Source organism: Astyanax mexicanus, chromosome 12, assembly GCF_023375975.1.
Source record: "Astyanax mexicanus isolate ESR-SI-001 chromosome 12, AstMex3_surface, whole genome shotgun sequence".
In the NCBI taxonomy this organism is placed as follows: domain Eukaryota; kingdom Metazoa; phylum Chordata; class Actinopteri; order Characiformes; family Acestrorhamphidae; genus Astyanax; species Astyanax mexicanus.
The window spans coordinates 33,410,774-33,426,791 of NC_064419.1; the positions used below are offsets into that span (position 1 = coordinate 33,410,774).

General features: G+C 36.7%; 1 protein-coding gene across 1 annotated transcript in view; it reads left to right on the forward strand.

The window, feature by feature from the left end:
• lrrc75ba (leucine rich repeat containing 75Ba) overlaps positions 1-16,018 on the forward strand; it is a 50,309-nt gene that overhangs the window by 27,660 nt on the left and 6,631 nt on the right. Inside the window, exon 4 of the mRNA XM_007247144.4 lies at positions 14,798-15,143. Within this exon, the coding sequence (XP_007247206.3) occupies positions 14,798-15,143 (346 nt within the window). The remainder of the gene's footprint in view (positions 1-14,797; positions 15,144-16,018) is intronic.

Genomic DNA, 16,018 nt, shown 5'->3' on the forward strand with positions numbered 1-16,018 from the left:
ATCGCTTGGCCACGAGTAAACTCTTAGTAATGCTACTAAACTCTTACCTCAGACTTGGTTCCCTAGTGTATATTTGAGGTCTCAGTAAAATGCGGAATCCACCGGAGATCCAATATAAACCTATAGTTACTTTCACAAGATAGCTAAAGTTAACTAGCTGGTGTAAACAGAGCTGTAAGCTCTTTAGCCGACGAGTTGGCTTTGCTGCGGCCCGGCTTTAGCTCTGTACGTGGGCGGTCATGAGCCAAGGTGGGCGAGGTCATGAATACTAATTCACAGGTTGACGTAGCCCCTAGTGCTTTTCCTGATTGGCTTGTTTTTCTGAATACTTTCTTTATCTAACTACTGCAGACAATGGGGATTGAAGAACAGTTTCATATTCAGCATGGATATACAACTCAAGAGAGATCTGTTGTATTTCACAAAGAACAAGAAAAAGTGGATTTAATAAATGGCATCAATTTGCTTCTGATATAATTTCTACAAAGCCACATTTATTTGTTCAATTAATTCACTCTGAAGAGAAACTGCACCACAATGCACTTTAAATATGTTACGATAGTGAAGGGTTCATACACTGACTTGCTAACAAAAGTTATTGGACATTATTATGTAAATTTAACAAATGTTACCCCAGGAGATGGTTGGAAATGTTTACACCTGTATAAGTTGTAAGTTGTTATCTTATCTTATAGTGGGTCCCAGATGGATGGGACATTCCATTTCTGAAATTGTGCAAGCTTTTAACATGTATAGGTCAGTCACATGTGCACCAGTAATACATCATAGAAGGCATTTGCCATATCAGTGTATATAAAAAAACAATTAAGGCATGCCTTTACCCTCAGGCAGCAAACCAGCCTTTTGTTTATTGCACAATTTCAAACCATACCTACATTTATTTTATTTTTATATATATTTTAATTGTGACCACACATGCCACCATCCAATAATATTAAGCATACCAGTGGTTTTGGGTGTATCTGATCTGGGGCAGAGCAATTCTTTCCTGAACCCAAAGCTGAATATAGTGTAGTGCTTGCAACGGTACATAATAAAGATTGTCATTTTCAAAGGTGAAAATATGTACATGTATATGTACATGTGCATTAATATGTAAAAACATATATGTCTGTTTAAACACATTATTTAATTTATTTTTGTTTACTTACTGAAACTAAAGTGTTTTTTTTTTTTAAATGTTGCATCATGCAACCCATTTTTGTCAGGGCGGTCATGTTAAACATGCTTCCCTGCTTCAGTACACCTAAATCAAATGTTAATGTTTGTTATCAATAGTTCATGTTTGATATATTAACAGGTAGTTGGTGGTAAGTCGTTTTTTTTCTTCCAAAAAATAGAATTCATGCGATGAACAGTTCATTAGAATTATTTCTTCAATTATTTTTGCATTTTTTTGAGTGGGTAAATAGATTTTTAGGAAATTATTTTTTTAATATAATTTCAAAATTGTTTACATACAAGTGAATAGGGTCTAAAAACTACAGTGGATTCACTTAATCTCGATGAAACATTCTGAAATTAATTCAACATCTAAAAATATTTTCTTCAAAATTGGAAATTGGAATGTAATTTAGTACAGTTTAAAGTGTTCATTCAAGAGCCCTCAAGAAAATAAAAATAGTACAGTTAAAAAAGTATACAGCAGTATAACAAAATTGCACGTTTAGGTGAGTTTATATATATTTAATATATATTTTTTATATATAATATAATATATTTTTTATATATTTAATATATAAAAGGAACGAAATGTATAAACGTTCTTGCCAAAACTAGTGAATGAAAATATAACACAAAACACATTTTATACATTTACAATTTGTCATGTTTAAATAGGTACATTTAAAGACTTCTCTGTCAAAAAGTTTCATGTTTACTGTCCAGTCTTTTTCTTACGTCACTGAGAGGAGGAAGAAACTGCGAGACAATTATAATTTCTAAAGAAAGCTGAATCCCCATGTGTAGTGGCAGATTGGTGGCAGGCATCAGCTTGCCCACAGTAGGTTGTTATCTATCGAGTGTTCCGCTCAGGTCTCAGGAGAGCGTTCCTGTGTTTCCCTTCCGAAGGCAGAGATTACTCTGCTGTTTTCATGAGCAGCGAAGCCGGGGGCACTTTCTCCTTTTTTTCTTCCTCTTTTCTATTCAGCTGCTCTGCAGGAGGCCAAAATATTCTGCGCGCATCTCCTGCTTAAGGCTTGTAAACCTTAGAAATCAAGGTTATGCTTGACATTGAGCTGTAGTGTTTGCTGTACTATTTAAGTGTAATTACATAAAAATCAAGCTTACATAAATAAGGCAAATCAAGCTAAAGGTTTGGTGAAATCTTGTAGTGAGCTCAAGACATGCCACTGATCACAATCATTATAACCCACTGCACTGTCCACTTTGGGTGGTAATGCCTTATCTGTTGTATGTTTTTCAGTACACACTGACATTGTGGATTTACAGGATTCCCATAAAACCTAAAAAAATGAATGTTTCATCTGTCTGGCAAATTTCAGTCCTCTCTTGAATTCAGTAACTTGATAATTCACATAATTTTGCCATGAGCACACTAGTGGTAAGGTTCAACCTTATTTAAAAGATGACACTTCACAATAGATACAGGTGTGGGTATTCCCAAGCCGTTCACTAAGGTAACACTTCATAACTAGTTTACATACTGCTGTCCGATGACTTTTGGCATGCCCACTTAATAATACATTATAGATACAGACACAAAGATTGGTAGTATAAAGTAGTCAGCATTAAAGTACCAGGAAGGACAAGAAAAATATATCGTAACATTCCTATACAACCTAGAACAGATGTGGGCAGTAGGTGGCCCGTGGGCCCGATGTGGTCCACAAGCATAAAACATCTGGCTCGTGAGGTTGTTTGAACTAAAATGAAATAAAATGCTTCTCTGGCCAGCTTTTGTTTAAATTCCTTCCCTGTATTTCTGTCGTGCTCGGCGTGACTTTAGTTTTCGTCCGTTCTCGTTTTTCCACCAGGTCTTAGGCTCCCTATCTCCTTATAAGGGGCCTTGTCCCAATTCACAACACAGGTTTGATCCCGCGTGAGGAGCAGTGTGTTTATTTATTTATTTTTCCTTTTTTTCTTGGTTTTACCTGCTTTGAATTCACCTGTTCTGCAATTGGGTTCAACAACCCTCTGGGCTGGAGAGCTACTAGTCTGTAACACACCATCCCATTACTCTTTATTTTCCAAAACAGATTTTTTTTTTGTGGCCCACCACTTAATGGGTTGAAAAATATCTAAACTTAATTGCTGACCCCTAACCTAGAGTATATATAAAAAGTCTATACAAAAAAAGACAGCATTTGTCTTTATCATTGTAGTGCACTAGTTCAGTTAAACTATTAGTCAGAAATAAAGCGGAAGAAATTACAGCATGATTTTGGTATTCCCAGCAATGTCTGAATAACAGAGCAATGTCTGGGCAACAGAGTCTACAGCAGCCTTCCCTGTGAATATGAGCTGCCCAGACCTCCAGGTGTGTTGGGTGAGAGACAGGAGGACAGAGAAATAGATGGAGAGAGATAGATAGTAAAAGATAGAAGAGCACAAGAGAGATAGAGTCTAGGAGTTTCTGTGGGACGAAATGAATAATGGAGGGATTTTGCATCATTTATGACTTTGCAAAAACAAAACGGTGTGGAGGCCGGAGCAGACGGCCCGCGGGGAGGTCGAGGGACAGACTGCACTGAGAGTTGCCACAGAAATGCTGGCCAACATTTCTTATTAATAACAGGCCACTGGCTGAGGCCTTGACCCCTCGTCGCTGGCCCTGCATCTCTGATACATTTCTCATACACTATACACAGAAACACACACTCAAACACACACTGGAGAACAAAAGTAATAATAATACCACAACACGAACATAATAACAAAGCAGATAAACAAAGAACCAAGGGCTAAATCTCACAGTAATCAGTATCAGTAATGAAGTATCAGTATCCGTAAAGTATCAGTAATAACTTGAGTTTTAATGCTGACTTTCAGTTAAACCATGCTCTTTAATGTTTGTGCGATCTACACAGTAATTCTGACAAACTCAAACAAACTAGAGGGAATCTACAGAGTGTTTTATGAGGCATTTCAATTCATATGCTCTTTCTGACAGACTGTAATTCACTACAGGAAATCTAGGGGGCACTCTATAATGCTTTACAATCCATATGCTCTTTCTGACAGACTGTAATACACTACAGGAAGCATAGGGGGTGCTTCAAACTGCTGTATAATGTTTGTATAATTCATACCCTCATTCTGACAGACTGTAGTACACTACAGGAAGTGTGGGGGTGCTCTAAGCTGCCTAATGATATCAATATGATCTAAATGCCTGTTCTAAAAGGCTGTACTACACTACAGGAAGAGTTTGGGTTCTCTACAATGCTCTACAATGTATGTTCTCATTCTGACATACATTAAATACTCTTACAGGAAGTTTGGGAGGTGCTCTGTAATGCTCTACAATCTATACGCTTATTCTGACAGACTTTAATGCACTACAGGAAACGGTGTGTGCGCTACAATGTTCATTTTATCAATACAATCATTCTTACAGATTCTATTACACTACAGGAAGCCTAGGGAGCACTCTAAATAGCATATATAAAGCTCATATAATCCGCACGCTCATTCTGACAGACTGCAGTACACTACAAGAAGTATAGAGCATGCTTTGTGATTCTCTATAATGTTCATATCATCCATTTGGTCATTCCGTCAGACAGCTACAGATTCCTAGTTTCGTGGTTCATGAGTTTTAGCTGTGGAGAGAGTGTCCCCATCCCTTCTTGATTAGACAGAAACTGACAAGAAGAAAATGGGGGACACACACTCACTGGTTGCCCGGAGACGAGAGGCGAGCTGAGAGTGACTGTAATCCATCATGACACTTGATCACAAATGTGAAACCTGCTTGGAATCCTGAAAGTCAATTTTGCTTTTTCTGAACTCCTTATTTCCAAGCTGTTACCAACTTAACTGTTTGGTGGAAGACACAGAAACAAACACCAGCATGCTGGATTCAGGAGTTTTTTTTTTAATTATTATATTTATTTCATTTATATTTATATTATATTTACATTTTTATGTTTTCACATGGACAGATGGAATAGCAAAAGAAATACATTCATTTACCATAAACCAGGCCAGTCAAGCTTAATAATTTAGTTAAAGAGTTAAAGGTGATTATGTGAGTTTATCATTAACAAAGTACCTTTTCTGTATGTGTCTCTCTCTACCTCAGTCTCCATTCACTACATTTACCAGAATGCCCCACTACATGACAACACTAACACAAGTGTTTCCACTGCCAATCAGAGATTGATTACTCACACAGTTTTACTTACAGTACTGTTCCTGACACCTGTGTCATTCTCCTTTTGTGTATTTGTACTTGTTCTCTTCACCTGTAACTTTGTGAAGTATTGCCAACCTTGTTAGTTGGATACTGAGCATTTTTGTGCATTGAATTCTTTATGTTTTGACCCAGGTTTTGTATTCTCTCTGCTTTTGCCCCATGTTATTTCTTGCCACACAAAAACAATATGTACACAGAAAATTATATTTAAGTATAGCAAGTAAAGTAATAGCTTTTTCTGTTTTACTTTTGCTTACTAAAACAGAAAGTACTTTTATTTTATTTTTTCTTTTACGTTATTAAACAGAAAGTGCATTTTAATAAGTTTGAATTTTGTTTATTAAACAGAAAAGTGTATGTTATTCAAAAATACACAAATGCAAATAAACTGTACAAAAGTTCTGCAGCAGCATTTGTTGTCCCAAGAACTGACACAGGGCATATTTTGCCAGCTGGCTTCAAGGACGTCCCGTTCAACTCTAGGCACACTGGTACAGTTTGATGCAAAAACCAAGAACTTGACAACCCTTCTGGTGCACCAAATGTTATCCTTCATGTGCAATGTTCTGTGCACAATTCCACACTGAAATCCACACATTTTTGTTCTGTGAGTTCATTAAAAGTCAGATCTGTTGGTAAACAAGCCCAGAATACCACTGGCACCAGTCTGTGTGACAAAAACACTTCATATGGTCGAACAGTGTGCTGCGAGATGTGAAAAAAACAAAGAGTTCCTGTAGTTCTTGCTGTCTAGACTCAAACTGCATTATATTCTTATGAGATATTCCAGACATGTCCTCTGTTCTTTTTCTGCTCTCTTGGGTCAGCATGAGGCCACATTAACCAACAGAAGCAGACCTAAAAACTCTATGTTCTGCTTATGTGCAGAGTTAAAAGCTGCAAAATATTTAGCTTAAACTGTTAAGGCTTTGCCCAACAAAATACATTCATTGATCATTGACAAAACTAATTAACCAATAAGTAGTTGTTCACATATAAGAAAATGAATGTATTGGTGAATATACATATTACAGTATTAAAGTAAAAGGATGTTTGTTTTGGAAAAACTGTAAAATTGAGAGAATGATCTGGTACCCTAATGGGCTACCTCTATCCTAGATAAGATGCTACCCTGAAAAAAAGCCTTGCTGTGTTTGGGTGAGCATTATCCTGCTGAAAAATACTGGTTGGAAAGCCCCAGGATGTCCTGTTCATATCACTGAGCTGTATTGTTACTAGGGGTGACTGATTGTCCAATGCTATGGCTCCCCAGATCATGTCCAGTCTAGGTTTCACATTCCTGACACCACTGCAAACAAAGGCAATGGAGGCTGGCTGATGGACAGACCAGGTGGTGAGCAATTTGTTAAAAAGTTCATTCTGCTTCTCTTGTTTCAGTGATGCACCCCCTTTTCACAGTCTTTCTATAGGGCAAAATGACTTTGAGTTTGTTGTAGAGGCATGTCTAGCCGTCAACAATCTCTCACCAAGAGGTACACTTTCCATAAGTAGCCTCTGAGAGATTTTATTTTATAGAAGTCAGTGGGGCAAGCATTTTTACACTTTCTTGTGGCAAGACTCATTGTCTAATCAGACCACACCTGTAATCATTTATATATCTGCTTGATACATAAAGTGTATTAGTGTAAATAAAGAAAGCTCTAAATATAGGTTTTGTGATATACACTGAGGCAGAGCTACAGTCTCTTATTAGGGTGAATACAGCTCTGGGAAAACGTAAGAGACCACCTAATGATGATGTTTTTCTTTGATTTTGCCAAATTTAAAACCTCTGGAATATAATCAAGAGGAAGATGGATGATCACAAGCCATCAAACCAAGCTGAACTGCTTGAATTGTTGCACCAGTAGTGGCATAAAGTTATCCAAAAGCAGTGTGTAAGGCTGGTGGAGGAGAACATGCCAAGATGCATAAAAACTGTGATTAAAAACCAGGGTTATTCCACCAAATATTGATTTCTGAACTTATAAAACTTTATAAATATAAACTTTTTTTCTTTGCATTATCTGAGGTCTGAAAGATCTGCATCTTTTTTGTTATTTCAGCCATTTCTCATTTTCTGCAAATAAATGCTCTAAATGACAATAATTTTTGTTGGAATTTGGGAGAAATTTTCTTTGTAGAATAAAAAAACAGTTTTCAAAAACATATACCTATACACGGCAAAATCAGAGAAACTGATTCAGAAACTGGAGTGGTCTCATTTTTTCCAGAGCTGTATATATTAATAACACTCTAAATGTAGGTATTGTAATATACACTGAGGTGGAGCTACAGTCATTAACTACAGAAGAAAATAAAAGATGGACAGTTAAACAGAGTCAACACAATCGTATTGGACCTTTATTGGCCCATTAAGAGGCTAGCGTCTCTCAGAGCTGATGACTTTTTGATCTGAGTCGGCACTAAAGCAGCTTTAGAGCTGTTCCTCAGCCCCTCCTTCACCCGCCGGTTTAAACACAGAGATGACAGAAATGTCACGGTGCTGAGAGACGCAGCTGCCTCCTCACACAGCGCTGAGCTGCAGGTCAGAATAATGCTGTCAGATGCTGGTATAGAACAGGCCTGGGAACACAGCGGGAGTTATATTTGGAAGAGAAATTGAATTTGGGCTACGTAGACAAAGGAGCCATGACACCTGCTACCGCTGCAGGGAAGGCACAGCGAAAATAAAACTACACTCCAATATCCTGGGAGAGTGGTTTTGATTTGTATTATCATACTGAAGAGTTTTGGCAGATGTGGTACATGCAGTAAAGTCTCAGGGCAGTATTTGTTAAAACAGCACAAACAATTTGCTATTAAATTTTCACTGTGAATGTTGAAATTCAAGAGTGTTGATTCAACACTGGCAAATTTACTGTTTATTCTATATTTTAAATTATGGTTTTGCTGTAGGTATTACATTTTTAGATGGTGCGTTTAATGTCAGTGGGAAAGCACATACTAACATTAGCGGCGAGTTACTGAGGAGAGAACTAAGGTTAGCGTAGTGCTAGTAAACAATAGCGGCAAGCTAGTTATCGTTATCAGAGAGAGAACTTAAGGTTAGCGAAGTTAACATTAGCGGAGAGCTAGCTAACATTACTGTGGAGAGAACTAAGGTTAGCATAGAGATAGTTAACAATAGTGGAGAGCTAGCTAATGTTAACAAGAGAGAACTTTTAGCAGAGTTAACATTAGTGACGAGATAGCTACCATACTAACGTTAGCAGCGAGTTAGCTTACGTTACTTGGGAGAGAACTAAGGTTAGCGGAGTGAACATTAGCGGCAAGCTAGCTAACGTTACTGGGGAGAGAACTAAGGTTAGCGTATAGCTAGCTAACATTAGCAGAGGAGTGCTAATGTTAACGAGAGAGAACTTTTAGCGGAGTTAACATTAGTGACGAGCTAGCTACCATGCTGATGTTAGCTGCGAGTTAGCTATGTTACCGGGGAGAAAACTAGGGTTAGTGGGGATCTGGCTAACATTAGCAGGGAGCTAGCTAACATGCTAACATGTTCTGCATCACAATGGAACAAAATTGATAAAGAAAATTCATAACAAATGGGAAAAGTTAATTTTTTATTTTTAATACAATAAATTATTATCTACTTTTGAAGTTAAATGACTACATTTTTGGGCCTTAAATTATATTTATTGAGTTCTTAAAAAGGTCTTAAAAAGCATTAAATTTGACTTTTAAAATGGAGCAAGAACCCTGAATGCCCCTCTGATCTCTACCATTGTAAGCCTGTTAGGAGCATTGATTGGAAGCACTGTATTACGGAATCATGGGGTGAATGGAGGTGGGCTATTCAACAATAGTTGGTACTTGTTCATTTTGCTGTTCATAGGTAAATGTTTGATTAAAAAGAACATTGTTGTTTTATTTTATGACCTGCCGACAACATTTCTCTTAAATTCCAAATAAAAATATTGTCATTTAGAGCATTTATTTGGAGAAAATGAGAAATGGTTGAAATAACAAAAAAGATGCAGAGCTTTCAGACCTCAAATAATGCAAAGGAAACAAGTTAAAATTCATAAAGTTTTAGGAGTTCAGAAATCATATTTGGTGGAATAACCCTGTTTTTTAATTACTGTTTTCATGCATATTGGCATATCTTACACACTGCTTTTGGATAACTTTATGTCACTCCTAGTATATAAATTTAAGCAGTTCAGCTTGGTTTGATGGCTTGTAATCATCCAGCTTCTTCTAGATTATATTCCAGAGGTTTTCAATTTGGTAAAATCTATTCAAGTGGTCTCTTATTTTTTTCCAGAGCTGCATATTCATTCTAAGACACAGTGGTCTGGTAGGTTTCCCCAGATGCTTTCCTGTACACAGTACATGGATCAATAATTTACTTAACAGCTTGCGCTGGTTACCTAAGCATCTGTGGTGCTAATACAAGAACTATTGTGAACTCTGAAATATCAGAACGGCAAATTCAGTCTTTATCTGCTCATTCAGCTCTCATTTAACCAATTAAACACAGAATCAGATGACAGTTCAACAGTTTATCAGTTTTTATTGTCATAGGTAAAGCTAGTCTAATCAAGCAATAGTAGATTCTATAGAACACATTATTGGGTGGGGCCTGGAGAGAGAATTAATACACGATATTAGAGAATGATGGGCTGCTGTGGTGTTGAGTTACTGAGGTTCTTAAGTGTTTCCAGGCAGTGTATGAGTGATACCAGCTTTAGAGCTGCAGACGGAACAGGCCACTCGTTTATAATGCATTTTACCGAGTGTGTGTTTGTATGTGTGTGAGAGAGAGACAGAGAGAGAAATTGATCCTGATAATGGAACTCATGTCATAATAAAACATGCTGGTACAGACAGAGCGAGTGAGGGAGAGAGAGAGGGGGCCGGGGCGCTGTGTGTTTGGGCGAGAGACACGCTGCTGGAATGAACAATTTCAGCAGCAGTGCAAACCCAGTGGTGGGTGACACAGCAAAATTACATTATCTCCAGGCTCTCCACCACTGTCACGACCTCCATCTACATAGAATACATATGGCCATATATAGTCAGTATCTTCTAAAATATTCTGTTAAAATATGCTATATGAACGGGAAAGGATTCATTATTTTATCCGAAATCAAAAGATTAACTGTCTCTCAGGTCCAAGTAAGGCTTTCTATCTTATTTTGTGGCATAAATATTCTCAATGTGGTTCTGCTGCCATTCCAGCAACGCCAAATACAGATCAGTTTCTCTGGTTTTGCTATTTATAGGTATATGTTTGAGTAAAATTAACATTGTTGTTTTATTATATAAACTACAAACAAATATTCCCAAAAATCCAAATAAAAATATTGTCATTTAGAGCATTTATTTAGTCTTACACACTGCTTTTGGGTAACTTTGTGCCACTGCTGGTGCAAACATTCAAGCAGTTCAGCTTGGTTTGATGGCTTGTGATCATCCAAATTGCTATGCCGCATTAGGGATGTAATTGAAACTAAATATACTATATAAACCATATATAATAACTCTCTTACATCCTCTGAAGACATTTCCTTGAGTAGTTTCTGACTGAGTGCTCTCTCTCCCTGACTGAACATAACCTGTAATCAGATTAATCCGCTCTGAAAGGAGAAAGGAGAATCATTTCAAACCCGCCCAGTTTAAAATTATTCTTCCGCATGCTTGGTGCAATTACCAATTCTCGCCAGAGAGGGCCCTAACTCTCAAAACTTACGGACATCAGCTTGAATTCATTTTACTGCATTTGGAACCTTGATTAATAAATGTTAATATTATTAATTTTAGTATTACTGTATTGCTGATCCAGGTGAATTTAGTCCCAGTTTCTACATATTAGAAATGTTTTAAATTAGAATGTTTCTTCTGCATTTTTCTACATTTACATAATAATTCTATGTAATGTCAATAAGGACGTTTTCACTCCTGAAAGTCCAGAACAGAGTCTGCACCAAGGTTTATGTCTTTGTTACAGTGTTTGTACAGTATTTGGTCTGATTAGTTTTGGTTTCACACTACAGTTTAGTGAGCGGAATAAAGAACTTTACTACATCCTGTCATCATTAGCTACGTCTGTGTGGTCTGCATCTCTCTATACCAGTACTTTCTATTAATTGGTTTGTAGAAGTTAGTTGTTAGTTATGAGTGTGGCTTTAGGTTGCTTTGTCAGGTCTCTGTCAGAATCTGACTACCCTTCATGTAGATGCATGCCCCATGGCAGAAGGAGTGTACAAGATTATCCTCAGATTCCTTTTAAATCTGTTTATAAATAAGGGTAAAACTACTGTTACAGTGTAAGCATTTGTGTTCGTGCCATTATATGACAAGACTGCACACAAATGGAGTTGGATTGCGAAACCAATTCTTTTTTCCTCTGGTTTGTTGAAAGACTGACTCAACTTCCTGTAATTGGTTAAATAGTCTGAACCATCTATAAAAGTGTTTTCACTTTAGGAGAACCAGACCATGGTTCAGTAGATGCAAGACCACGCTTTTTTGGTTGGACCAAACCCTGGTCCTTTGGTCTGGAACGTGGTTCTCAGCTTCTTTCACAGCTGCTACTTTGGTTCAGACTGTTTAGATCCAAACTGAAAAGTCTGAAAGTCAAATTAAACACAGGGCAGGTGTGAAAGCACCTTAAATCACAATTATAAACCTCTAATGAAGATTTTAAACTACGGCTACAGGAAGAGCAGAAGCACATACTGTAGGTGCTTCATGACTTATTAAGCATGCTACAACATTTACACAGTACTGCATTAAAGAAAAAAACATAAAGACCACAGTAAAACACATGTACAAAGATCACAAGTGAAATTTGCATAAAGAAAGACAACCAGGCTTTTGGTAAATAAACAAATATATATAAAGTTACCTCAGCTAATGTCACTATCCTAGCCCTGTACACTTTGTATCTTTCATTCCAAAAAGCCAGTATGTGAATACTTTGTGAAAACTGATAACTTACAAGTTCTACAATGCAAATGGAGCATTAAAAATGAATTTGAACCTGGCATTGATTGTATTATTTATTGTATTAAGGGACGGGAAAGTGTGGGCCTAAAAAAACAAATCCTAGAAGGAACACTGTTGTATCAAATATCACCAAACACCCTAATGGATATCAACATTATTATTATTACAAATTATATATCAGCTCAACATTCCCATATCTTAGTTTTCTAAACATCTTTAGTGGTCATTAATATAATATACAGTACCAGTGAAAAGTTTGGACACATCTCCTTCATTTAGTGTGTGTTTTTTTATGATGTTTCTATTGTAAATTATATATTGAAGACATAATAGCTTTACAGGAACACATGCAGAATTTTTTTGTAAAAAAAAAGTGTTAAACAATTCAAAATAGGTTTTATACTTCTTTACATTCTTCTTAGCAGCCACATTTTGCTTTAATGACGGATTGCTGCTTTTCCTTCACGCTGTGCTCAAGCTCATCCTGTATCACCATCTCAGTTAGGTTTAGCTCAGGGGATTGTGGAGGACAAACTCTTTTTTATGTGTACATTAATTGTTTTATGTCTTTAATATTAATCTACAATGTAGAAAATAAATAAAAACATTGAATGAGAAAGTGTGTCCAAACTTTTGACTGATACTGTATGTATAATAATGATGTATCTTTAAAACATAACATTTTATTCCTTGACTTCATTCAGCCCAGACTAAACTGCTGCTTAAATAGTTGAAAAAAATGTTGAAAAAAGCTTTTTTTTGCTTTCAGTACAAAAAATACCAAGAAATACACGAGAAATGTGAGATGCCTGCCCTATAAATACACCCTTCATTTCACTTTCTCTAGCTTATTATTAGGAGTACTTGGAGAAATAGGTATTAAAGTAGTGTGTGGCTATTTTATTATCTATTCAGCAGTATTAAAAATAATGAGAAATAAGTAGAAGAAGAAAGTCATATTTCGCTGACTATTAGGAGCTGTGGGAAGTAAAGGACATAACAAGTGTTCATTTCTGGACTGAAATCCACTAAATGAATAGAAATAACGGTATGAAAAGAGTATGATCTTTGGTGTGGGGTCAAAAGACCCCCTTTTGGCTCTCTAAAGTACAGAGGCTGTGATACCTTCACTACTTAACAGTAAGACAGTAAGCGCAGCCTCATGAATATGTTACTTTATTATTAATATTTATCATAGCAGAAGCTTTTTACCACTTTCTGGAGGACCCTAAGTGACCCCAATTTTCATCTTTTGATCTGTAGTATGATCTTCATTGATGTTGGTGCATATACTTGGCATACCGAACTGGTCAAGTAGCTTTAAAAAACAAATATGACCAGCTTGACAACCAGGTGATAGACCAACTAGCCCATCAAATTAAATTTAAAACATATTTTATACTGGTCAAGAATTGGAAGTGTATATAGAATGTTTTGTTGGATATGCCATGCTGGTTATACACTCCTTATACAACCCCTCCACACACACACACACACACACACACACACACACACACACGTATAGCCTGAATGGAAAACACACATAGTGAAAGTAACAATAGCACCTAAATCCCAGCTCTCAGAAAGAGTTTACAATAGGGCTAGAAATAACCTCCCACCACAGGACACACAGACACACACACACACAGTGCTAACACCTGTGCACCGCCAACACAGGGAATGCCAGACTGTCTGGCATGCACAGTATGTAGCTTTAAACACATGTATGCTTGGGTTCTAGGTCTAAATATTTATATTAATACTAGGTCAGTGGGTTATTATTTCTTCTGATATTCGATCCAATGATTTTGGCCAGTATTATGTGATACCAATATTAAGTATTAGATCGGCACACTCCATTCATAGCCTACAACCAATATGTCACATATTATATATAATAAACTGTCCCAATTTACCTACATTTTTCTACTATTCTGCTATACTGTTATTAATCCCACTGTGGATTGTTACAGAGCACTGATCAGTCCACAGTACAACCATAACCCACTGAGTCTGACATTTAAAATCCAAACAGACGATCCAAAAAAAGTAATTGTGTAGCATACCCTATATACTACATACATATTACGGACTTGTGGTAGAAAATTTCATTATTACTATAAGTGCCTTATAAGCTTGATTATTATCCTTTTTTTGAGGTAATGGTAGTGCATAAATCAAGTAGCTACTCCCATCTCAGTTGTTAATGCCAAGATTTTGTTTCCCATGTATCTCAATCAGTCATATGTTTTATTGATTCATTTAGTAGGTAACCAGGTAAAATAATCTACCTTAAGTTTGCCCAGCCAGGAAATCAAGTTATAGTCTGACAGTTAGTTATGAATAATCAGCGATTACCACCAAGTAATTAATAATTAAATAACAATACTAACAACCATCTCTTTTCTTATCTTCCAGTCTTAAAACCACCCTTCAGAAGAAGCTCTGCAGCGACTCGGTGGACCTCTCTGGCATCCCCCTATCGATGCGTGATATACGACATGTGGCGTATTATCTCCAGACCAGCGGGGGTGCCGTGATCTCTGTGGACCTGAGCTTTACCGAGCTGCGGGACGAGGGTCTGAGGCTGCTGCTCCCACTGCTGTGCACACTGCCTAAACTCACCACGCTGGCTCTCAACGGAAACCGCCTGACCATGGCCATCATGAAAGACCTGACCGAGGCCCTGAAGAACCCCAAGAGCTTCTCTTGTCTGGCCTGGATTGACCTTGGTAACAATGTGGACATTTTCACCATGCCTCAGGTAACACAACCAGATGATTACAGACATATACTGTGACATAACATACTAAAACATCATATGAAAGTCAGACAAATAAAAATAACAAAGTGTTATAAGCAGTTTGTACACAAATAGCCACAGTATACTAAAACACTAACTCTAAATTAGTTACATTTACAGTTAAAGATCCACAAATTAATCAGTATGTACATATACTGTTGAGTACATTGTTTTATATTGATTCAATACATTTAAAAGTTTGCAATATTTATTGCATGTAATCACCTTTAATCTCAGTACATTTTCATTTCATTTTTGCCCTTAAAATTGTGTATCGAATATGGGGGAATTTTTGCCACTATTTCTGACTGCTTTGCATCAATTTGTCAACAAATTTGAGTATTAGTTTGAATCATTAATTGAAACAAAGAAGCTCTACATAATGCCCTGTAAAGTTTTTTTATGATCTACACAATCATTAAGACAGACTGTAATACACTAGAGGAAGCATATCAACAGCACATCTATAATGCTTTATAATCTTCATATGATCCACAAACCCCTTTTGACAACCTGGAATACACTAGAGGAAGCATAGGGGATGCTCTATAATGTTCATATACAGGTCATGTGCAGTGTCATTCACTTCACAATTAACTGACAATATTATCATTTTTCCTACCATTCTACCATACATTCATTCCTTTGTAATCGTAAAAGCTTTTGAGAGGACGCATTTTAAAATGCAATGTAATGGTATCCTATAGCAAGATATACACACAAATACATTCATTTTAATATTAAAATAATGTTTCCACTGCCAAAAATTATATGTTGGCAAGGGGAACGTCCTAATTATAGCCAATACCTGTGAAATAAGAGGTAGAAAATGATCT